This window comes from Arvicanthis niloticus, chromosome 26, assembly GCF_011762505.2.
Source record: "Arvicanthis niloticus isolate mArvNil1 chromosome 26, mArvNil1.pat.X, whole genome shotgun sequence".
NCBI lineage: Eukaryota > Metazoa > Chordata > Mammalia > Rodentia > Muridae > Arvicanthis > Arvicanthis niloticus.
In genome coordinates this window covers 25,478,916-25,502,586 of record NC_133434.1, presented here as the reverse complement: position 1 = coordinate 25,502,586, position 23,671 = coordinate 25,478,916, and the positions used below count along the sequence as shown (strand labels likewise).

General features: G+C 37.8%; 1 protein-coding gene across 1 annotated transcript in view; it reads right to left on the bottom strand.

The window, feature by feature from the left end:
• Positions 1 to 23,671, bottom strand: part of Ireb2 (iron responsive element binding protein 2) — a 47,539-nt gene that overhangs the window by 13,121 nt on the left and 10,747 nt on the right. The window contains exons 3-13 of the mRNA XM_076925276.1: positions 16,742 to 16,907; positions 15,773 to 15,910; positions 14,177 to 14,395; positions 12,036 to 12,105; positions 11,339 to 11,522; positions 10,409 to 10,548; positions 7,173 to 7,344; positions 5,797 to 5,894; positions 2,943 to 3,059; positions 1,743 to 1,902; positions 709 to 844 (exon numbers count right to left, since the gene is read on the bottom strand). Coding sequence (XP_076781391.1) covers positions 709 to 844; positions 1,743 to 1,902; positions 2,943 to 3,059; positions 5,797 to 5,894; positions 7,173 to 7,344; positions 10,409 to 10,548; positions 11,339 to 11,522; positions 12,036 to 12,105; positions 14,177 to 14,395; positions 15,773 to 15,910; positions 16,742 to 16,907 — 1,600 coding nt within the window. The remainder of the gene's footprint in view (positions 1 to 708; positions 845 to 1,742; positions 1,903 to 2,942; positions 3,060 to 5,796; positions 5,895 to 7,172; positions 7,345 to 10,408; positions 10,549 to 11,338; positions 11,523 to 12,035; positions 12,106 to 14,176; positions 14,396 to 15,772; positions 15,911 to 16,741; positions 16,908 to 23,671) is intronic.

The following is a 23,671-nucleotide window of genomic DNA, read 5'->3' as shown; positions in this document are numbered from 1 at the left end:
TCTGCTGTTCTAAAAACAAACAAACAAAAAAATCTAAAATTTATGAGGGTTTTTAAAAAGACTGATAATTTATGTAAAAAGATTATTTTCCAAAATTACACTGTCATCATTTAACTAGGAAAGAAATGTAAAAGTTGTTTCTCTTAAGCTTCACAGAAAGTTGAGCAGTGGTGGCGAATGCCTTTAATCCCAGCACTTGGGAAGCAGAGGCAGGTAGATTTCTGAGTTCAAGGCCAGCCTGGTCTACAGAGTGAGTTCCAGGACAGCCAGGACTACACAGAGAAACCCTGTCTCAGAAAAAAAAAATAAATAAATAAAATAAAATTCATTATCTGCAAACCCTCCCCCCCCAAAATCCATTATCTGGCAAACATATCTAATCAAGATTTAGCAACTCATTCTAGTACAGATCCCCCCTTTTCTCCTTAAAAATCTGCTTCTGGGAAAAACAACAACAAAAAAAAAACAAACCAAAATCAAAAACACCTGCTTGCTTCTTGCTGCTGTGCTGTCTGCTTGCCCCTGTGGGTATAAAATCTCCTTTGTGCTGGGAACTTAGTGTCTGGGTGTGTCTTGTACCAACTGTGAGGGGGCCATCCCCCCTTATAAGTGGTATTTTTCCTTTTGGCTTCTCTTTGACTCCTAACAAATATATTTATCACTGGCTAAATACAAGTCTAGGTATAAATAACAGTAAATGTCACTTACCCTAGCTTGCTAAGATAGGGTAACACTCCACTTGAACTGAGGTAATGTGTAACCATCCCACTGCCTGGAGACAAACTTGTTCTTATATAAGGTTTAACTCGTAGACCAGTTTCAACAGCCTTTTTAGCTAAAAGACCTGTAAAATCAACAAACAATGACTATGACAACATACCCTTACCTCCTTCACATTAGAATAAAAACCAAGAAAAGGGTGTGTTTAGTATCATAGACTACAATTAACAGTAAAAAGTTCAAATTTATAAAAAGTTTTTTAAGTTTAAGATTTATTTATTTTTTAATGTCTATGAGTGTTGTTATCTGTATGTACACCTGCATGCCAGAAGAGATCCCATTACAGATGGTTGAGAGCCACCATGTGGTTGCTGGGAGTTGAACTCAGGACCTCTGGAAGAGCAACCAGTGCCCTTAACTGATGAGCCATCTCTCCAGCCATTAAAACCTTAATATCATTACTCTGTGCATTTTACTCTACCCATTCAGTTCACTGAGACAAATTGAAAATCTTAGTAAAGTAGCATCATGCTGCAAATTGTTAGGAAGTAGGCTAACACCATAGCATCAAACTGGAAAAAAAAAGAACATATATAACCGCTACTGACTGAATCAATGTTATGATCATAGTAAACAAAGAGCAACTTAACACTGGTAATGCTGTCACCCTGTATACAAACTGATGTTACATGTCAGTAATTCCCCACTCGCACAGTATACTGTGATGGAAAAGTATACAGTATACTGGTGGGGAAATCCCAAGCAATACTGCTGAATAGCATTACTTAGAAGTTTACTAAAGAGACAGAAACAATTTAAAATTAATAGATACATAAACTATAGTCTTTTCAAAAGCTACCTTATGTGTAATAAAATACAAATAAAGCTAACCAATGAATTAAAATTTCAGTGTCTCTCAATATAAAACACAAACATGGATACATTATTTAAGGAAGAGAAATATAACAGGAAAACAAACAGTAATTTACATAAGAGAATCTATAGTTATAATACCAACCTACCTGCAGCAAGCATCACAGATGGATTGCAATTATTGGTACAACTGATAACTGCAGCAATGACCACGGATCCATGGGACAGCTTATACTCACTTCCATCATAATGAACAGAGACAGTATCACTTTGTTTTTCTGCTGCAACTTGGAAGCCTTTAAATCCAACCTATAAATTTGTATGTAAGTATTACAGACTTGGTGGGACAAATAGGAAACACAACTTGGATATCTGACGTCTAATCGTTTAACAGTCAAAGTTCTATTGTGACATAAAAGGTCTACACCATTCAGAAGGTGCAACACCTTAAACAAGATTTGAATATTACAAGGGAAGTCTATTAGTGTTTGTAAGCAACACTTTTATATATTATGTGATTACAGCCAACCACGCAGATCCAGTCCCAGCTGAGATGTTTCCTAATCATTCCTGCTTACAGGAATTCTCAAAAACCTGGTAGAAACTCTTCCTATTCTAAAGATCTGCCCCAAATGTCTCAACTGTGTGAGTGCAGAAGAGATGAGTAAGACTGACTTTGAGTTAGTAAGTGCTAAAGTTGCCTGACAGGTACAGCAATTCAACTGAAACCACCTTATTTCTAAACAAGTTTGTTATTTTCCAAACAAAAAGTAAGCAAACTATAAAAGCCAGGACTGGGAGGCAAAGCCAACTCTACTGTTTCCTAACACATTGCTGGGAAAAAAACTATGGCCATGACTTTAAAGACAAAATCAGATACCCCAGAGTCAAGGTTATTTTGTTTTTGTTTTTGCTTTTGTTTTTTTCAAATTCAATAAAAATAATTACACAGTGCAATGGTTTAGACAAAATCAGAAACCCCAGAGTCAAGGTTATTTTGTTTTTGTTTTTTTCAAATTCAATGAAAATAATTACACAGCGCAATGGTTTCTTCCTAGTAGGAAGACTAAAACAATAAACATTCTTCAGTGATGTAGATGATGTCTGTACTGTACACAGCGGATTAGCACTTGAAAGGAAACCACTGTGACTGAGAAAACTAACTTTATTAACCTTTGATTACTTTAAATAGATATAATCCAAACTCTGACCCTCACAAGGCGCTGGCATACAACATACCGTATTAAACAAACAAATAAGCAGTTGATTTAATTTAGAAATCAATCCTAAACCCTGTTGGCTTTTTACTCCTTAGCACATAGCATAAAAGTAACAATAAAATAATTTACCTTTTCATTTAAGCAAGCCTGAAAATCAGTTTTCATATCTGTTACAGCAACTCTATCCTGAGGCCTTTTTGGACCACTGACAGATGCAACTATTGAATTCAGATTAATCTGTATCACCTAGGAAAAACAGAGAGTGGGAGACGAAAGGAGATCAGAATTTCCAAGAGTAAATACAAAAGCCAATGTTACTTTATAAGCAGAATGATACATTTATTTTAATACAACTTATAAAAACTATGGTTTCTCCTATTTTTTTTTTCCTCTACATATAAATACTATCAAAGGGCTGAAGATACAGCTTAGTTGCTAGAGGGCTTGCCTAGCATGCATGAGGTCCTGGGTTCTACTCTGAGCATCACACAAAATCAAAGTTGATGGTATATTGCTTGTACTTCAAAAAGGAGAGACAGTATGATTAGTAGTTCAAAGCCAATTACTTCAAAAGCAGAGCAGGATGATTATTAGTTCAAAGCCATCCTCGACTATATAGTGAGCCAGCCTGGGCTACATAAGGCTGCCCTAAAATAACAAAACCAAAACCATTGTCACAACAGAAGCCTGCACAAGAACCTCTGCTAGTCATCAGCTCACTGCCTGAGTTCTAATCCCAGCCATGTCTCACTCTTAGATCACGAAGTAAATGGTTAGTAAACCTGTCACCTCATATGTTATGCCTGGTCAACAGAGCATGCTCAGGGAATGTAACAGAGACAGGATTCCATTCTCTGTGTGGTTTCAGAAGATCTTACTGGCTAGTTTCCTATGAGATGGCTTTGATTTCTTGGTTAAAAAGTCATTATTTTTGTTAAAATCTGTTTCCAATTAGGCTATTTATTTCTCTAAACATTAATATTTCCATTTGTTCATGTTGTGTGGTTAGGTACAGCAAATTTAATAATGCTGATTCATTAGTCTCATCATAGCCAAGACTATTCTGAAGGATCCTACTATATTTAATAGAGTTAATGGATCCTAGTCTTTGACCTAAATAAACACTGAAGGAAATTTTTTTTTATAAAGATTTGGTTTTATTTTATATGTATGAGTATTTGCCAGCACCGTATATATGTGGACCACCTGTGTCTGATACCTGTGAGAGCCAGCAGAGGGTGTCAGATCTCCTGGAGCTAGAGTTACAGATGACTGAGACATGGTGGCTGGAAACCCACCCAGGTCCTGAGAAAAGCAGCAAATGCTTTTATCCACTAAATCATCTCTCTAGCCTCAAGAAGTTTCTTTTGAAGTCAATGTCTTGACAGATTTTAGCTTTATTTCCAACTATTGTCAGTTTACAGGGTGAAAGAGGTTTTTAAAAACAAAACAAAAACAAAAAACAAAAAACATGGGCACCCTAGGCAGCCCCGGTTGGCCTTGAACTTGCAGCACAAACTGGCTTTGAATTTACAATCCTCCCGCTACAGCTTCCGAGTCCTGGGATTGCAAGTATGAAGGACTATCGCTGGCACAGCTGGGACATATTTGTGTGAGTATGGTCGTGTACAGTGTTGGCTGACCTTGAACTTACTACTCAGAGCTGAGGATGGAGCTGCACTCTGATTCTCAAGCACTGGAGACTGAGCCCAGCTTTATGCACGGTAGGCACTCTATCAACTGAGACGCACCCCAGCCTCTGGCTAGGGTTTCTAGGAAGTAATCAATTCAGTTTTACTCTACCAGTCATTTTTCCCCCCCAAAATCATAGACAATAGAAGTCAAAGGGAAAAGCAAATGGAAAGAGTTAAAAGATTTTTCCAGAATCTTGCAAATTTGGTTTCTACATCTTTTATTCTGGCTTTCAAGACTCTTCTAAAAACGCCAGCTATGGTGGCTTACATCTATAATCCCAACATTCAAGAGACTACTAAGTCAGCAGAAGAGCTTCAAATTCGAGACCCTACTACAAACAACCTTTTGAATGTACACTCTCATATTCTGTTCCTTCCCTCTCTATCTGCCATCTTTTCTGTCTCTATCTCAATTCTACAAATTAGAAACATTACATAAAAACAAAGTTTCCTACATGGAAATCATTGTGTTCTAGCTTAGGGGAAACACAAGGCTTTAAATATTCAAATTAGATTATGTGAGATGGAAATAAGCTTAAAATAAAAAAAACAGAGCTGGGTGAAAAAAAATCCCTGCCCCCCTGGTGGGGGGACAGCAAAACCATAATAATACCAAATTGATACCAACTTTCCTGAATGTGAATTCTACCTATGTCACCAAACATATTCAGTAAGAATTATAAAGTACATTGAACATTTAAGACCATATAACAATAGAATGATACAAAATATCATAAACCAGATGCAGAAATCATAAAAATCATAATTTTTGGAGCAGTGGAAATATTACAGTGCTCATCCTAAATCAGAAAAAATTAAAATTTAGGGTTAATATTGTAAATATTTATAAAAAGGTGGTTAAGAGGCTACACTGCTCTTTTAGGGGATCCAAGTTCTGTTCCCAACACTCATGTTAACTTTAACTCCAGGGGATCTGATGTTCTCTCCTGGCCCCTGTGGGCACCTGAACACATGTATATACTTGCTCTCATAATTAAATATAAATCAAAATGGTAGATTTTACAAAACGTTGAAAATTTACTATAACCAGAGTCCATCTAAATGTCATTATAAAATCAAAATAATGGGTCAGAAATGGATCTTCTTCTTAACAGCTATCACTCATTAAGCACTTATTACACTGCTGGAACTGCTCTACACATTTGCATTTCCTCTAAGAACTCTGCGGGGCACACTGCCCAAAGCTCCTAACTAGTAAGCACTTATAAACAGGACTGTGCACAGTACTCATCCTTCTGCTCTCTCCTAGGTGAGTTACTTGCAAATACCTGACAATATTCAGGTTCTGAAGAATCCTCATCATTTCGAAACAATTTCACAGCTTTAAGGTATTTTTCCATTGACTCAAGTTTGGTTTTGTCAAAACCTAAAAAAGAGGAACAGCAAAATAAACAGTAGTAAAGAATTCTGAGATCTTGATGGCAGGGATGTGAAACTGCAGTGGTAAACTAAGTCCACTCACTCATGCACCCTTGACTTGCACTTGTCTCCTGTTCTGCTTACCCTCGACAGACACCACTTACCAGTCCAGACTGCATGAGGAAACCATATGGCCACACCACACTAGCATATAAGAATGGATGTGCTGACAACCCTGAGTCCACAGCTGACATTCTTCAGAATTCGGGACCCTAGTTTGTGAATTGTGCAACTGAGGCGCTAGACACAAAGCAGCAACAAGCAGGAAGACCTGCTGTGCCCTGTCTGAAGTCACTGACCACTGAAACCATGAGGCAATAAATGATTATTGCTAGGTTTGTTTCAGATTGGTCAGGACCTTGTGGTGCACAGCAAGTGCTCTACCACAGCTAAACAGCTCTACTACTGTTTTGTAAACCACTAAATTTTAGGCTAGTTTGTTATACAGTTAAAAAAAAAGTCACTAATGTCTACCAATGTCTTAACTCAGATTAGTATGTAAGTGATGAGGTGAAACAGAGCTGGGGTTCAAGACAGACCGGGTTAAGAGAGAAATGCTCATAAGGACAGACACACTGAGAGCATGAGTGCTGGCTTCTCAAAAAAAAGTATTGTTTTGTACATTTTATGGAAAACACATCATTTCAAGGGCATCATATAATCTACTGTCTATTGGCTGTTTCATGTAGTCACTCATAATAATATGCCCACAAACTGAAGAACACAGATTCTATCTCTCAGAATGTATCTTTCATTAGAGTTAAGTAACTCAACAGTGGTTTCTTCTGAATGGAAAGGAGACTTACTATTCAGTCAATAAAGGCTTTATGAAATATCAAATATGACTTTGAAGGTGGCTTCCATAGTGATCAGGGTGATCAAAGATCCTAGCCAATCAAGCTGCACAAAGATCTCGAACCTGCAGCCCTACACTGCTTCTCACTCAAAAATCTCATTTGCTTGCACCTCTACTAAGATAGGTGAGAGGGTTGTTCTTGTAAGGAAAAGGTGACAAGAATATTGTGGTCTGAATAATTCCTTTAACATGTTGTCAGTGGATCACAAGGGACTACGTTTCGAGGAGTTTTTTAGGAACATCAATTAAGATTAGAGTCACTGTTTCAAAATAAAACAGTTTGATAGCATGTATGACATAGTAGTTCATTATAAATAAAGGACTATCAAACAGCTACAGTGGAAATGCAACCATTTTATATTCTCTTACCTGTATGTTCTAAATGTCGTAGTGTCACATTGTCAACAGGGAAAAAGCTGAGGATAGCACCATATTCTGGACACATGTTTGCTATGGTAGTTCTATCGACAATAGATAATTGTGAAACTCCACTTCCAAAGAACTCCACAAACTTTCCAGCCACGCCTACTTGCCTGAGGTGCTTTTAGAGATATGAAAAAACAACACAGTATGTAGAAGCAATGAAATAAATTAGCATGGATTTCTAGAAAAGCAAAAGTCAGATTTTTTTCTAAAAAGTTAAAATTTCAACCAATACTAATGATAAGGTCCTTTATTATATGAAACAAATTCATTCTAGTTTTACTGGTATTTTAAGAAAAGGAGGAAGAGAAAAAGGAAGAAGAAGAGGAGACAGAAGAAGAGGAGGAGGAGAAGGGCTTGGTGGCTCACACCGTTAATCCCAGCATTTGGGAGGCAGCGGCAGGGTAGGTCTTTACAACAGCCAGAGCTACATAATGAGACTCTGTGTTAACAACAAAACAAACACCTGAATGTTCAAAAAAAAAAAACCAATCTTCATATTAATATCTCTGAAACCAGAGACTATCTTAGATTCATCAGAATGCCTACATAGCTGGCAGCCCTTTGCTTCCTAACAGCACGTAAAACAATTGTGTTCTAACCACTGTTGGCACCCTGTAGTTTAAGAAATAATATACTTATAAGAAAAACTATACAGTGAACTTAAAATTATATGTTGCTGTACAAAACTATTCTAATTATTAGTATTAGCTTAAATATTTATAGCAACATTATTCTAGGTAAATTCATTTTGGTCAGATTTAATACATGGTTTAAAGTAAATTCCTCTGAAAATCATTCATTCCTACCAAGTAGCTGAAACTACTTTTCATCTTTGGGGTTTTTAATTACTTATTTTTACTTTACATGTGTTGCTGTTTTTGTTTGCATGGATAATTATGCACCACATTGGTGCTCACTGACTGTAGCAGCCAGACTAGAGTGTTGAATCTCCTGGAATTGGACTCTAGGACCCTGATCTTGGTTTTTAAGGATAAAAAGAAAAATTGGGGGTGGGGGGAGCTGGAGAGATGGCTTAGTGGTTAAGAGTATATACTCCTCTTCTAGAGTACCTGAGTTTGGCTCCCAGCACCCATGCTCACAATGGCCTTTTAACTCCAACTCCAAAGGGGCCCAGGACCCTTTCCTGGCCAGTATGGGCACCTTATTCATGACCACAAAGGCACACATGAATACAGACATATGCATAATTAAAATAATAATGCAAAAATTAAAATACTTGAAAAAGAGAAGAAAAATAGATTAGGCCAAGTGTTGTCTTCATCAAATCAATAAAGTGTCATAATATGTATTTGGGAAAATAACATAGTTAATGCTATAAAGAACAGGTCCTCAACAGAGAAGAAATATATCCAATGAATACACATAATGGATAAATATTGTCTCATGATAAGCTGCTAACCACACAAATAGTAATACTGTTAAAACAGCCAGAAAAATCTGAAAGCAGTGTGTTTTTAGGGTGTCTAAAGAACTAGTTTCTTTAAAATCAAAATAGCATATATTTCTTCCACTAGGAGTAAATTGTGCATTTTTCAATTTAACTTTGTGATCTTTGTTACCAAGTACTGACTTTATCAATCATCTTACTACAATGTCAAGTTTTCCCAGCTAGGGCAAATAATCATTATTACTACTGAGGAACTGGCACCACTGTTCCACCTTGTGGAGTCAACTCAGTTACCACACCAGTAATTTAACCAAAACTGCTGAGAAGCAATCCACATGGGAATTGTGTGTGAAACATGTTTCAAGTGCACTATCAAATTTCTACTATTCATGTTTTAAAGCATTATCTAGTAATGGTTTTGAAAGAGACTTTCTTTAAAGAAGAAACTGGGGAGGAGAGCCAGATGGTCCAGGGTGTCCAATATAAGTCACGGCATACATGTACACATACAAAAATGTAAATATATGAGTATAATAAAAAGGCTTTTAAAACTGGAGGTAGGGCTGGGCTGGGGAGAAGACTCAAAAGTTAAGAGCACTGACTGCTCTTTCAGAGGTCCTGAGTTCAATTCCCAGCAACCACATGGTGGCTCACAACCATCTGTAATGAGATCTGATGCCCTCTTCTGGTATCTGAAGACAGTGACAGTGTACTCATGTATGTAAAACAAACAAACAAACAAACCTTAAAAGAAAGAAAAGAAAAGAAAACCCTAGGAGTAGGGACTAAAGAAATAGTAGTTGGTAAAATAATAAAAGTTCTTAAGCACAGGGCCTCAGCTTGATATCCAGAACCTTAGTTCAAAATGTCAAGCATGGCAACAGTGCTGGAAAGCCAAACAGGTAGGTCCCTAGCTAGCATAGCCTAACTTGAAGAGATTTAGACCCAGGCCTAGGCCATCGAGAGATTCTGTCCCAGAACAAAGGCAAAAGAACAAAGAAAAATGTTCAACAGAACATGGTGTTGTATGCCCTCTACCAGCACTTGCACACTCTGTGTAGTTCTAACTGTCCTGGAACTTGCTATAGAACAGGCCAGCCACCCTCCAATTCACAGAGATCTGCCTCCTGTGTGCTGAGATTAAAGCAATGTGCCACCACCCCCAGTGTAAATGTAACATTCTTTTATTTTTTGAGACAGGGTTTCTCTGTGTAGCCTTGCTGCCCTAGAACTCGCTCTGCAGACCAAGCTGGTGTCAAACTCACAAAGATTCACCTGCCTCTTTCTTCAGAGTGCGGGGAGTAAAGGCATGCACCACCAATCTCCTACTCCCTACTCCAGATTAAATGTAACATTTTAAATGTTATTTATTGAGGCTATAATACCTGTCAAGGGCATGGACTCCTGGGTCAGAAGCCTAGTCTACTACTTAGTGTTTAGCTCTGGGTTCCTTCTCTGATAAATGATTAGGCTGCATGTATTTTATTTTGGATTAAAATAATTACAATAGTAACTACTTCATAAGCTTGTAGCGAGGTTTTCTGATAAATGTGTTGACAAGTTACAAGTACACAATGATTTTTTTTTGTTCTTCCAAGTATATATGTTACATTTATTCTAATTACTATGGTAACTTTACAATACAGGTAATAATGTGAGAGCTAAGGATGGAGGCATAAATCCCAACCTCCATAAATCTCTTGTGGGGCTGTTCCACTTACATAAAGATGTTCGATAAGTAAGTCATGGAACAACTATAATTTGAGCTTACCTTTGTAATGCCAAGAACAATATCTATGGATGTAACAAAAGCATTGGATGACCCAGTTAGCTCACATCCAACCACCTCTGGTAAAGTAAGAGTAACTGGCAGGCCAAGCATAACGGCCTCTGTCTCAATACCTCCAACTCCTGTTGAGAAGGACAAGTGTATCAACGCAATTTAAATTAGCCGTGCACCTTCAAAAACCTCCCATGCTTCATGAGTGTGACTTACATAGCATCTTACAAGGAACATATTTTCACTGTGGACCTTGAACCTGAACCTCTTTAAAAGGATGACTCCACTTACATAATTAAGAAAACTAGTATTTTAACCTTATATTAAATTTAATCAGCATTTTCTGAGTATGTTATCCACTGTTCAATGAGCAACAAACACCAAGATGTGACTACAATTCATCTATATCTACCTTAGTCTAATAAATGGAATCCAAGAAGGAAAAAACCCAATAGTTATAATACTCTATAAAAAAATAGAGTAGGATACTCTTAAATTGGTGAGAAGGATTAGGGATTTCAATGGATTAGGGAAGCAACTGGTCTTAATCTTAAACAGCTGTTAATAGTAGTCACATTTCAGAAATAGGGGTTATGGGCAAGGCTGTGACAACACAAGAGATTATGAAGGACTGGATACAATCATCTTGTATATTTTAGATCTATAAAGACAACAGGAGATATGGAAGGATTCTGAGACTGACACCACAGTCATCAACATTCCTCGGACCTCACCACCACCACTGCGGGTAGCTGCTTGGAGTGGTGCTGTCGGGACACTGGGCAAATGTTTTTTCATAAATCACCTTTACTATATAATATACAAACTCTTAAATCTGTTTGTTGCTTCAAAAGGGCACTCTGTCCCCTGATAACGTTTTTGGTATCTCTTCTTAAAAAGAAATGAAATATACTTACTTACCCCACCCGAGAATCCCCAATCCATTCACCATGGTTATATGAGAATCTGTGCCAACTACGCTGTCTGGGAAGAGCAGGTCCGCTTCTTCAAAAACTACTCTTGATAAATATTCTAAGTTCACTTGATGAGCCATTCCAGTTCCAGGAGGGATGACTGCCACATTCTTAAAAGCTCCTGAGCTCCACTAGATTTTGTTTGGATTGAAGAGACATGGTGTTACTAGTGCATTGTGTAACTTTGTATTCATAATCAAGATACAAATAATAATTGACACTAAAATATGGCCAACTCCAAGTTTATAATAAATACTAAAAATACACAGATATTGAGCCTATGCATTCTCATGAACGTTAAAACCCAAATTAAGCTGGGCATAGCTGTATACCTATAATCCCAACAGTAAGGAAGCTGGAGGCAGGAGAAATTAGTTCAAGGCCATTCTCAACTATTTATCAAGCTCTAGGACAGGAACTGTGCTCTAAAATTTAAGGAAAGCCAAGGAATGTAAAATACAGGCACTGATTTCATTATTTATTATTATTGTTGCTTAAATATGCCAAATATGAGGTTTCCAATAATTTGGTACAAGAAAGTTCCATGACTATAAAGCTTTCACTAATGACAAGTCTAAATCTAAAAACTTTATAGAATCAGTATTTTATAAATGTTAATCAAGAATTCCCCAAATCATGCATACCTTGAAAAATTGAAGCCTCTCTCGATTTCTGCCAAATTCTACTTCTTGATTTTTTAACACTGTCTCAGGTCTAAAAGGATGAAAAGCTGGTATTAAATACATATATTACTAAAAAATCCATTTGCCTTGTGTCTAAGTATTCACTGTCAACATTAAGTTATTTCTCAGGTATTTTTTTTCCCCAGAAGTATTTTCTTTCTCAACAAGAAAGCTCTTTCTACCTTACACAGCATGCAAGACAAATACAGAACTATTATTTTACTGAGTATAGTAAGTCAGCATCCACTGAGGGCTCAAACTGCTATGGGAAGCCAGTTAGACCACGATGGAGGTAAGCATCGTGCTGGAAGGAAAGGGACAGCGACTTTCATCAGTGAATTGTACTCTCACCCCTTTGGTTCTTGTGCTACGTAAAACAAGGGAATGAACACTACTGACATACGGACATCGCCTTACAGCTTACAGAGACCTCTTCACAAAGTCTTTTATTCAACTCACTGAAAATGGAAAACCTCTGCTTCATGTTTAAGTAGATTATGTGGGTTATAAATACAGTTTACAAGAATTTAGTATTTAAAACTGCCTAACAGCTGGTGACCATTCTAAAGTTATCAATAAAAGTTAATTGTTGTATGTAACCTGGGTTCTAAAAATTGTAATTCTTCGTGAACTTTTTAAAAAGCAAAGCTTATTTTAATTAATTCACAGCCAAGTGAATTTTGGAGCCACAACATATTGTAGCAGTTTTACTCCATCCTTAGGGAATAGTATTCTAAAGTCACTACTATTAGTTCACAGCACTTGGTGCTACAAACTGTCTTGTGTGTTACATTATAACATGATTTCAAATTAGACTGCTGTCAGGGACCAAATGGTAAACTTCCAACTATCTAACTCTTTCATTTCTTCTTCAAATTTACAATTAACACTTTACTTATGCATTTACAAACAGTAAGACTCACTATTTTCACACAAGCAGAAACTATAAAATAACATTTTGAAACTAAGACTCAAAATTGAGTTTAAATATACTGTGTTACATCTTTAGAAGTAGATGTGTCCCTGTAAACACTTAAATCTGCAGTTATAAAGAGACAACTTTTAAATATCAGTAATTTGTAAGGCTGGATGGCTCAGTACTTAAGACAGCATACTGCTCTTGCAATGGTCCCAGGTTCAGTTCCCAGCACCTACATGGCATCTCACAACCATCTGAAAGTACAGTTCTAGAGAATCTGGTACCCTCTTCTGGCTTCTGAGGGTTCCTGCATGTACATAGGGCATTTAAACTCATGAAGGTAAATGCATATTATATATTAAATAAATAAAAGTTTTCTTAGTCATTCTGAGTCAATAAGTATTATCAGAATGTTACTTTGTATATATAGATAACACACACTTAATCAGGAAAAATAGTTATTAAGAATAAGGAGTTATTTCATAAAACTGTTGGAGCTGTATAGCAAAATTGTCAGGGTATATTTTCTATTTAATCCCTAGGAAGGGCACAGGTTATCACTACAACCTAAAGTCTTATAGAAATACTAAGCAAAGATCTTAGAAATAGAACTTCAAAGATCTAATTCAAAGACAGACAAACTTACTGTATCATTTGGCATTTATCATGCAGATCTGTAAATATTTTTCTTAGCAACTTAAAACCCTTAAATGCTTAATACTTCTTAAAACAAAAGTATATTTATTTACTACATGTTTTTATGTATGTACATGAATATATATGTCTGTGCACCACATATATTCATGAGCCTGAAAAGGAAATTGCTGTGAGCTGCCATGGATTCTGGGAATTAAATTCCAGTCCTCTGTAAGAGGAAGAAGTACTCTGAACTATTAAAGCATCTCTCCAGTTCTGTTTACTAAATTGTTTAAAAAGCTAATAATTGAGTAAGAGGGCAAAACTTTCCAACTTTATAGCAGGCAAGGATGGTAAGACACATTTTTAATGACAACACCTGGAAGGCTGAGGCAGGAAGAGTATCTAGCATTCCAGGCCAGCCTTGATACAGAAAGCATATTAGAATGTAGTTGTGAAGGTAATACAACAGTAATCAAAAGAAATGTGACTTTCTTAACTAAAAAATAACCTGGCATTAAAACTATTAACAGAAACAATGTCATACTCAGGCACTGGTTGCAAATGAAAAGGACACAGGACAGGCGTATTCTCAATCTGTGAAGAAAATGTTCCTGAGTTCCGGCTTAGTTCTCCAGAATCACACGCTCCCCGGCAGGCAGGCTGGCCTCGACATGGAAGCTTCTTAGGCTGCACTTTAAGTGGAGAGAGCTTTCCTGCTTTCTGTGGGTCACCACCTCCAGGGTTTGGTGCATTCTGTATTGCACTATTATTTCAAAAAGGAAACAAAGTAATAATTTACAAGTGACAAAAACTTTAACTTAAAAAACTTAAATGAAAGCTGTCAAATTCCACAAAGTTGGACAGGGACAGACGCTGCAATCCTGGTGCTTGGAAGGCACGAGGACTGACAGGAACAAGGCTAACCTTGGCCACACAATGACACACTGTCTCAACTCTCTCAACCACCCCAAACTGAAGTAGTTTTTACTCAGGAGGGTGAAAACATAATCACACACCTCTCTGCCACCCCAGTTAAGGTATGGAGAGAAGAGTAGATGTGAATTTCTTTTAATTTGACATGCAAAAGAAGGAAAGATGAGTTTGATAAATATTTAAAATTTTTCAGACAGAATCTCACTATGTCGGCTTGGCTGGCCTGAACTCCTTATGTAGAGCAGGATGGTCTTGAATTCAAATGCACCCTGTCTCTGCCTCCTGAGTGCTGTGATTAAAGCCACATCTGGTATTATTTTACATGTTCCATACCAATGTGAGAGTACACTATGCTTTTTTTCACATAATAACTTAAAGAACATAGTTTTTTTTTTTTTTTAAATACATGGTATTGACTCTCTCAAGAGTTAGGATAAATTCCAATTATCATTCCACAACTCGGGCTAGAGAGATGGCTCTCAGTGGTTAAGAGCACTGACTGCTCTTCCAGAGGTCCTGAGTTCAATTCCCAGCAACCACGTGGTGGCTCACAACCATCTGTAATGACATCTGATGTCCTCTTCTGGTGTGTCTGAAGACAGTGACAGTGTACCATACATAAGATATAAATAAACCTTAAAAAAATAATCATTCCACAACTCTAAGGAGTGAAAAAGAAGACAAATGGCAGAGACCAGAAAGCTGCTCTAGTTTGCCCTTTGTCGGTAGAAGGAGAGCAAAGCTTTAGCAGATTCAGCATTTCCAATAAGTAGTTAAAAACAAACTGTTAGATTTGCTCTAAAATGTAAGTAAATTAAAAATCAAAACGGAACTGAAGCCGCTGTGATAGTGCACGCCTGTAATCCCGGCACCTGGGAAGAAGAGGCTGAAGACCAGCAATATCCTGACTCAAAAGAGAGATAGGGAGAGAAAGAACTTAATTCAGATATTCATTCCAAAAGGCAAGTTATAAGCCTACTTCTATCAAACACAGTAACAGAAATACACAAATATGAAAGGAGCTTTAAACTCAGAATAAGTACAGAAAATTACAGCAATCCATGAGTTCCTCTGGTTTTTCTTTAATGTGCTAGTCAGTAAAAGACAACAGGCTTTACTCTGGGCCAGAACTGCTATCCCTACCTCCACACTACCCACTTCCAGTTAACTAGTGCTACTGTCCTCACACACGTCTGTACTGCAGTACCATTTACTGAAGTCAATCTGTAAAGAGTGGTCAACTGTGAGATCTGTCGGACAGGCAGGATGGACTTTCTTAGGATCACCTCCAAGAGTTTTCACTGCCTCCCTCATAGCAGCAAAATCCACCATTGCAGGTATTCCACTAAAAAATAAAGAATAGTCAAGTTATGGGTCTAATTGCTTAATATTCACTTGCTTCCATTTAAAAAAAAAACTATTTTTTGTTTGTGTTTATTTTTGATTATTTTGATAATGATATAGTTAGATGTACTCCCAGTTTAGTAAGAATTAACACTAAATAGTGTCTAAGAACTTCAGTGCTCAGGAGTAGAACTGCCCAAAACAATAGAAGAAATGACTTTGGAGGTATAAATGAACACCAGAATTGGCTGTGCAATTCCTCCTCTAGGTCCTTCTCCCACAGTCCTTGCAGTATCTCAAAAGGCTATTCATAATGGTCTTTGCCATTTTACATTCATCAGAGAGAGAGAGAGAGAGAGAGAGATTGAGATTGATTCTGTGTAAAACAAACATGTACAAATGACTTCAATATTCTTCATACCAAGGATATAAAGCAAATAGGACACAGTACTGATTACAGAACAGTAACATATGTATTAAGCAGCAACATACTAGAGATACCATACATTAGCGATCGATCGGTGGCACATAAGGCTTGTGTGAGTATGAGTGGACGAGGGGATGCTCTCTTCCAACATTTATTTTAAGATTCACACTTCCAATAAATATCCCATAAACAGCCAGAACAAGAAGGTTCAGTCTTTCAGTATACTATAAAGAATCTGGATTTTATTCTGTGATACAAGGCTATATATGTGGAGGGATGAATGGTAATTTTAGATTTTTAACCAAGTCATCACATACTGGTGGATCCACATGTGGGAACAAGGCCATCAAGTTAGAGACTATTGCACTGTCAATACAAGTAATGTAAAACGATGCTGTCACTCACGTGAAATCTTGAAGAACAACACGGGCGGGGAAAAAGGGCACTTCAACATTGCTCTGTTTGGTTTTCCAGTCCAAAATGTTCATAACATCTTCCTTTTTCATTAAAAAGCCATCACAATTTCGTACAGCAGCTTCCAATAGAACCCGTATTGAATAAGGCAGAATATCTGATTCAAGACAAAATATTACTATAAACAAGAAGCCATGTCTACACACTGTAAAAAGTACAACAGCATAAATACATATTGAAAAGCATGGGGTATCAACTAAATACAGTAGTGAAAAGAGCCCTATTGTCCCAGTTAAGTCTCAATTGTGAATTTGACACAGTCGGGGGTAATCAGCTGAGGTATTGCCTAGATCAGATTAGCCCATGGGCATGCATATTGGGGATTGTCTGGATTATCAATTGGTGTAGGAGGATCCAGGCCACTGTGGACAGTCAGTTTTGGGTTGGAGAAGAAAGTGAGCCAGAGTGCATGCCAGAAAGCCGTGTTCCTCCACAGCTTTTGCTTCAAGCTCCTGCTTGAGATCCCATCCTATGGGCTGTGTAAGATGAAATAAACCTTTTCCTTCCCTAAGTTACTTTCAGGCATGGCAGTTGTCAAAGCAACAGAGTAAGATTAGAATGCCTGTTACACTTTAAGATACAGGCACCACTCACGCAGAGTGACCTGGAAGGAGGATAAAGCCCTCTCATCCCGTCAATCATGACTCCAGTGACACACTTCCTCCAGAAATGCTGCACTTCCCTAAACAGTGGTAAAACTGGGAACCAAGTGTTCAACTACCTGAGCCTATGGGAGACACTATTCCCTCAAATACCACCACACACAGGAAATAAATACATAGATACTTTCTTTCTTTAATTGCAATGTTGGCCAGGCACGGTGGCACATGCTTTTAATCCCAGTATTTGGGAGGCAGCGGCAGGCCTCTGTGAGGCCAGCCTGGTCTACAGAGTGAGTTCCAAGACAGCCTGGGCTACAGAGAAAAACCCTGCCTTGAAAACACAAAAATAAAAACCAAACAAAACAAAAATGCAATGTTTATAATCCACAAGAGGCAAAAGGAAGGAGCCAAACCTACATAATTTTGAACGGTATGAAGTGCATACAGAAATCTGGTTATGGACTAAGCAGACCAAGCACCTGAACCACCTAGAGCTTTCTTAGCAGGTACAGTAGAAGCTGGACAACTATGTAGAATAGCTTCAAAATTCCAAGTCAAAATTATTTTGTCTTGAAATTTATATACATTATATACATTTGTTTTATTCCCTTGGTATCTTCCTTTCTTAAGAAGTTTGTGAATGACATGTTCTATAAAACAAATATAAACGATAATATGAAAACTAGAGAGTAGCTTCCGACACAGGTAGAAGGGTAAAGAGACTCAGGGCACTGGCTGATAGAGACAATGTAACCAGTTCTCACTCAACTGGAGTCTAGATGCAGCACTGCTAAAAAAAAAAAAAAAAGGGGGGGGGGGTGTAGGGAAAATGACAGATTACTTGATTATCCCATCAGGAGTATAGACCTTCTGGAGACCAGACAATACTGATTACGGGTAAGAACGTAGAAAACTTAGGAAACTGAAAAAGGAAATCATTAATTCCAGGCCAAAAAAAAAAAAAAAAAACTTCTTCTCAGACTCCTTTGTTTTTTCATCCTGTCTAAAACACCAACCCTGAAATTAAGTTATCTCCAAGTTGAAACACTACCTCCTTGAAGGGAAATGAAGCTTGAAAGAACCTAGGAAGCTTATGAGACTCACCAAGCTTGATCTATTGGTTGATGAGACACACAACAAAGGCAAAGCAGGGTGAACGTGAGACATATCTGGTGAAGGTTCCAAGATGGCTAGCTTTCTCTACATGTTATGGGAAGAGTATGCCTCTTCGATAAATATGGTCTGAAAAGTACAGGGATAACCTCAAATGGATGATCGACTACAAAATATATTGCAGTCCCTGAAAATAGCTCATATTGAGATGGGATCAAAAGCAAATTGTTGCAGTTGTAGGAGTTTGTACCTCAAGCTCAACTGTCTTGACCATTTACCATTTTAACTAGAACTTTAACTAGAAAAAAAACCCCATACAGACAGTATTCTCCACATTAGCCAGACTTGAAAGGAAGATGAAAAAAGGGAAGAAAAAAATAGAAGATGAGATGATGGCATGCCATTTCTTACAGTTGGCAAGAAGCATAAGAGAAGCAGAATACAAATTAAGATCTGTGCTACACAAAACCCTTTCTGGGATCCAAAGACTTGGAACCCATGGGAAGAACCAATCTGATAGTGGAGAGGAAAAGAATGAGACAGAAATTAATAGACGATACCCCTTAGGTCTGACTGACCTTTAGAGGAAGGAAAAGCCATGATTCAATGTACAGACAGTGGCCTTATCCATGGCCCAGTAAAAGAAACTATATAACCAGGGAATACTTAAGTCTATGAGCTTCGTTGAATTAAGAAAGACTTTAGGAGCTGGAGAGATGGTTCAGTGGTTAAGAAAGACTTTTTAAGCAAATGAAAGAATTGCTCACAGCCTGGCTTGTAAGGCTGTGGGACATGGATGCGGGTGGCAACGTGAGTGCCACAGAGGCAAAGAAGCTGAGTAATAAAACTACTCATCCCTTCTTGAAACAAAAGCTGCATAATCTGAGGTTCTAATAGAAATGTGGTGGTTTGAATAGGTTTGGCCTCCACAGACTCATGTGCATGAATGGAGTAGCACTATTAGGACATGAGGCCTTGTTAGAGTAGGTGTGGTCTTGTTGAAGTAAGTGTGTCATTGTAGGGGTGGGCTTTGAGGTCTCCTATGCTCAAGCTACACACCCAGGGTGGCACACAGTCTACTGCTGCCTTCAGATCAAGATATAGAACTCTCATCTCCTTCTCCAGCACCATGTCTGCCTGGACGCTGCCCTATTTAGTCCATGATAATGAATTAAACCCCTTAAACTGTAAGCCAGTCCCAATTAAATATTTTCCTTTATAAAAGTTGCCATGGTCATGGTGTCTCTCCACAGCAATAAAACCCAAACAAAGACAATAAGGAAAATCAGTCCCCAGTAGATTTACTAATATAAACCATGAAGGGTATTTATTAATACACTATGATAGGTCAGTCTCATGCATAACAGTCCCTGAAAGCAATAAAGAAAGAACAGCCATTGCTAAAGGAACTAGACTTCTGAGTGGCAGCATATGATGTTCAGATCTCTAGGCCTGATAACACTGTGCACACAGATAATTAGGAAAATAAAGTTTCGGTGGCTCTGCTGAGCTCTATAGTAAGATGTAGTCTTTAGGAAATAGAAGAGGCTCTAGGAGACCTGAATGACTTAGAACAACATACAAATCAGGTTGGATAAAGCAGATAAAGGGGCCTCTCTAGGCCCAGCTTTGAACAGAACTGGTATTCCTAGGGGAAAAATCTAACAGGAAGCCAAACAGTGCATGTGAGCCCCTGGAAGACTTTAAAACCAGAGCAACAATTCATCAAGGGGTAGAAGTACACATGAAAAAACAAAGTTCATCTTAAGAGTGGGTAGTTACTTTCCCCATACCCTGAGCATACTAAAATTGTTTCAGTTGACTGTATAGTATATTGGGGAAGGGAGATTGCTTGAGGATTCAACTCTAGCAGAAAGACTAAGCTCCATTTCCTTGGGCAGGATGAACAGCAAAACCCAACATCATCTAGTTCATGAGGTGATGTAGTGACAACATCCCAAGATGAAAAAGCATGATAGCAAATGAAGAATAACTGGATTACAGAAAGCCAGACATCTCATCCATGATACAGAATCTAGAGGCAAATTGTCATTTTTTGGAAAGATACAGGTAGGCCTTAAGAGATCCTGTCCATAGTCTGATTATACGTGTGTGTGTTATGTATATTATACATACACACATACATAATTACATAATGCTAAGCATCTTACAGTTTTGGAAAAACATTGGGAAGAACAGTAAATCAGCAGTTAGAGTTTGAAGAAACCCTATGAGGATTGGGGTGGGGGGGATATCCAGAAACCATTATTATTTACAAACATGCCAAGGGCAAGTTACCTCCATACAAGGTGCTGGTCAGCCAGGCCCAAGCCATAAAAGCTATTACCACAGCTACTGGTTACATGCTAGACATGGATAAAACTGTCACTGACATACCTGCTTGGGCACGGACCCTAACCACTGTGGCACTGACAGTCACTGATTTCTGATTTGATTTAAAGCCCACCCACTCCATAAGCAAGTGCCTATGTTTGGTCTGTAAGCCAGGCTCTGTGGCTAAGAGGCCATATGCCCTGGTGGGAAGGCTGCTGCTACTGTTTTAGAAACAGATGCTCTGTGCCTGTAAACTGCCTCCTAGACATTTGTATTTACTACTTCTGTCAGTTACAGAGGGAGTCCTTTTAAATTTTTTGCAGTAGGTGGTGTAGAGACTCAAGCAGTCAAACCGCCAAGAGTAAGTGACTATTCCTATAGCACAGTGGTCCAATGCTGAGCTATAAATAAGCTATACTAGGAGACAACATTCACATTACACCCTCCATCTCCACCTAAGACCAGGAAATATTGCTACAGAGGGACTAGAAAGAATGCAAGAGCAGGAGGAAGAGATAAAAGTATTATGCAGCTGTATCCTTCATACTGAATGAAACATTGGAACTAAACTTACAGACATCACAAGAGCCTTCCTATACGCAGTAAACACGTGCTAGAAGAGAGGAGACTCTGCTAGAGCAGCTTTTATGAGCATCCTTGTCCTTCTAAGTGACTCAAACAACCCCCTGGGTCACCAAATGTGACTGCAGTGGAACTGTCTCTCTGTGGTCAGTACCCTATGAGAAGTGAAGAGGCATTTGTTCAAGTTTCCCCAGGAAAAGTCATACAACATTGAGCTTTTCAGCATTTTCAGTTGTCTGCATCACTTCTTTAATGCAAGAATTGCTAATTTAAACAAAAGTAAATTGACTTATTTTCCATATCTCATATTCTTTACCCTTTCCAAGTGAGCAATTAAATTTTTTTAGTAAATGTGACAAGTTTTACAATTAGCATCATAAATAAATGAGTTTTAGAACAGTTTCATAAACTCAGTAGCTTTCCTCATGTCTGTGTAGTGTTAATCCTCATACCTTCCTCTCCAACCCCAGGACCCTACAAGTGTTTCTATTCTTCATGTTTTCTAGACAGATGGAATAATACAAAAACATCTTTCGTGTCTGCCTTTCTTTTCATTGAACTTGCGTTTACAGTTCACCCCTACTATCTCTAACAGTTAATTTTTTTTATTAAATTACATTACACACCAAATTGTGCTTTAGTTTACCAACTGGAGGATAATTATTTAACTCATACAATTTTTACTTCTATGAACTTCCTAATATTATACACTTTGATTTTTCTTGGGTAGATAGATAAGAATACTATGTACAGGGCTTGGCAATTAAGAGTACTGAATTCAACTCCTAGCACCCAGTCTGTAACTCACGACCATCTGTGACTCCAACACCCTCCTCTGGCCTTCACAGGCACCAGGCACACACATGGTGCACAGAACATACATGCAGGCAAAATACTCAAATACATAAAATAATGATTAAAAACATGAATATTTTTAAAAAGAATAACATGTATATATAATAGTTAGATCACACAATAAATTTATGCTTAACCATTTGTTCATTCATTTACTGGTGCTAAGGAGAGTTGAAACCTGGTACTTACATGTGCTAAGCAAACATGCTATCACTGAGCTACATTCCCAAACCCCTAACATTTTAAAAAACAGTCCAACTAGTTTTCTAAATAGCAGTATCCTTTTGTATTCCCAAAGTAATGAATGTGGTTTCTCCCTGATACTCATTTTTGTCTTTGACATCATACCTACTATACCTAGTTAAGAGTTCTAACAGCCTCTCAGCAAGTCAACAAAGTTAACAATTTCCTCCATGAAACAACTCTATTTATACAGACTCACACAACAGCTTAGCTCTCTGCAATTTTCTCTCTAGCATGTCATTTAAAGACAATTTTCTATGCCTTCTAGATGATTTGCCAAGAGTCACTAGTTCTTTGTTTCAAGCTATGCTCATGAAGATGGCTGTGAGTAACTGACTGGCCTTGAAGGACCCTTTATAACAGTGGTTCTCAACCTGTACATCATGAGCCCTTTAGCAAACCTCTTATCTCTAAAAATACTTAACTTCATAATAGTAGCAAAATTATAGTTATGAAGTAGCAACAAAAATAATTTTATGGCTGGGGGTTACTACAACATGAGAAGGTGTATTAAAGGGCTACAACATTAGGAAGATTGAAAAATATTGCTTTAGAGCCAAGAGTAGACATGCTTACTGCCCATTTTGAAGATTCAGGTTCCGGGGTTGGAGAGATGGCTCAGTGGTTAAGAGTACTGACTGTTCTTCCAGAGGTCCTGGGTTCAATTCCCAGCAACCACATGGTGGCTCACAACCATCTGTAACGGTATTAGATGCCCTCTTCTGGTGTTTCTGAAGACAGCTACAGTGTACTCACATACATAAAATAAATAAATAAATCTTAAAAAAAATTACCAAAAAAAAAAAGATTCAGGTTCCATTAGAGCTCAGTTTCATACAACCAGCCTGTATTGCAGGTATTATGTGAGTCTATTTGACAACAATGTGTTAGGAAACCACTGTAGATGTAATCAACTCCTTAACCAATCTTTAAATTTAGCAGTTCTTATTTAGGCTTATGTCTCACCCATTAGTGCTTTCCCTAGAGGTCCTATCTGCTCTTGTGGCTTCAATCATACCTATCTATCCACCTTACCCATACTCTTGCATGGAGTTCTAACCCATTCGACTCCACCAATAATCCGAAAATATTTTCTGTAGACCAGATTAGTCTTAGTTCTAAGCTTCAGAAC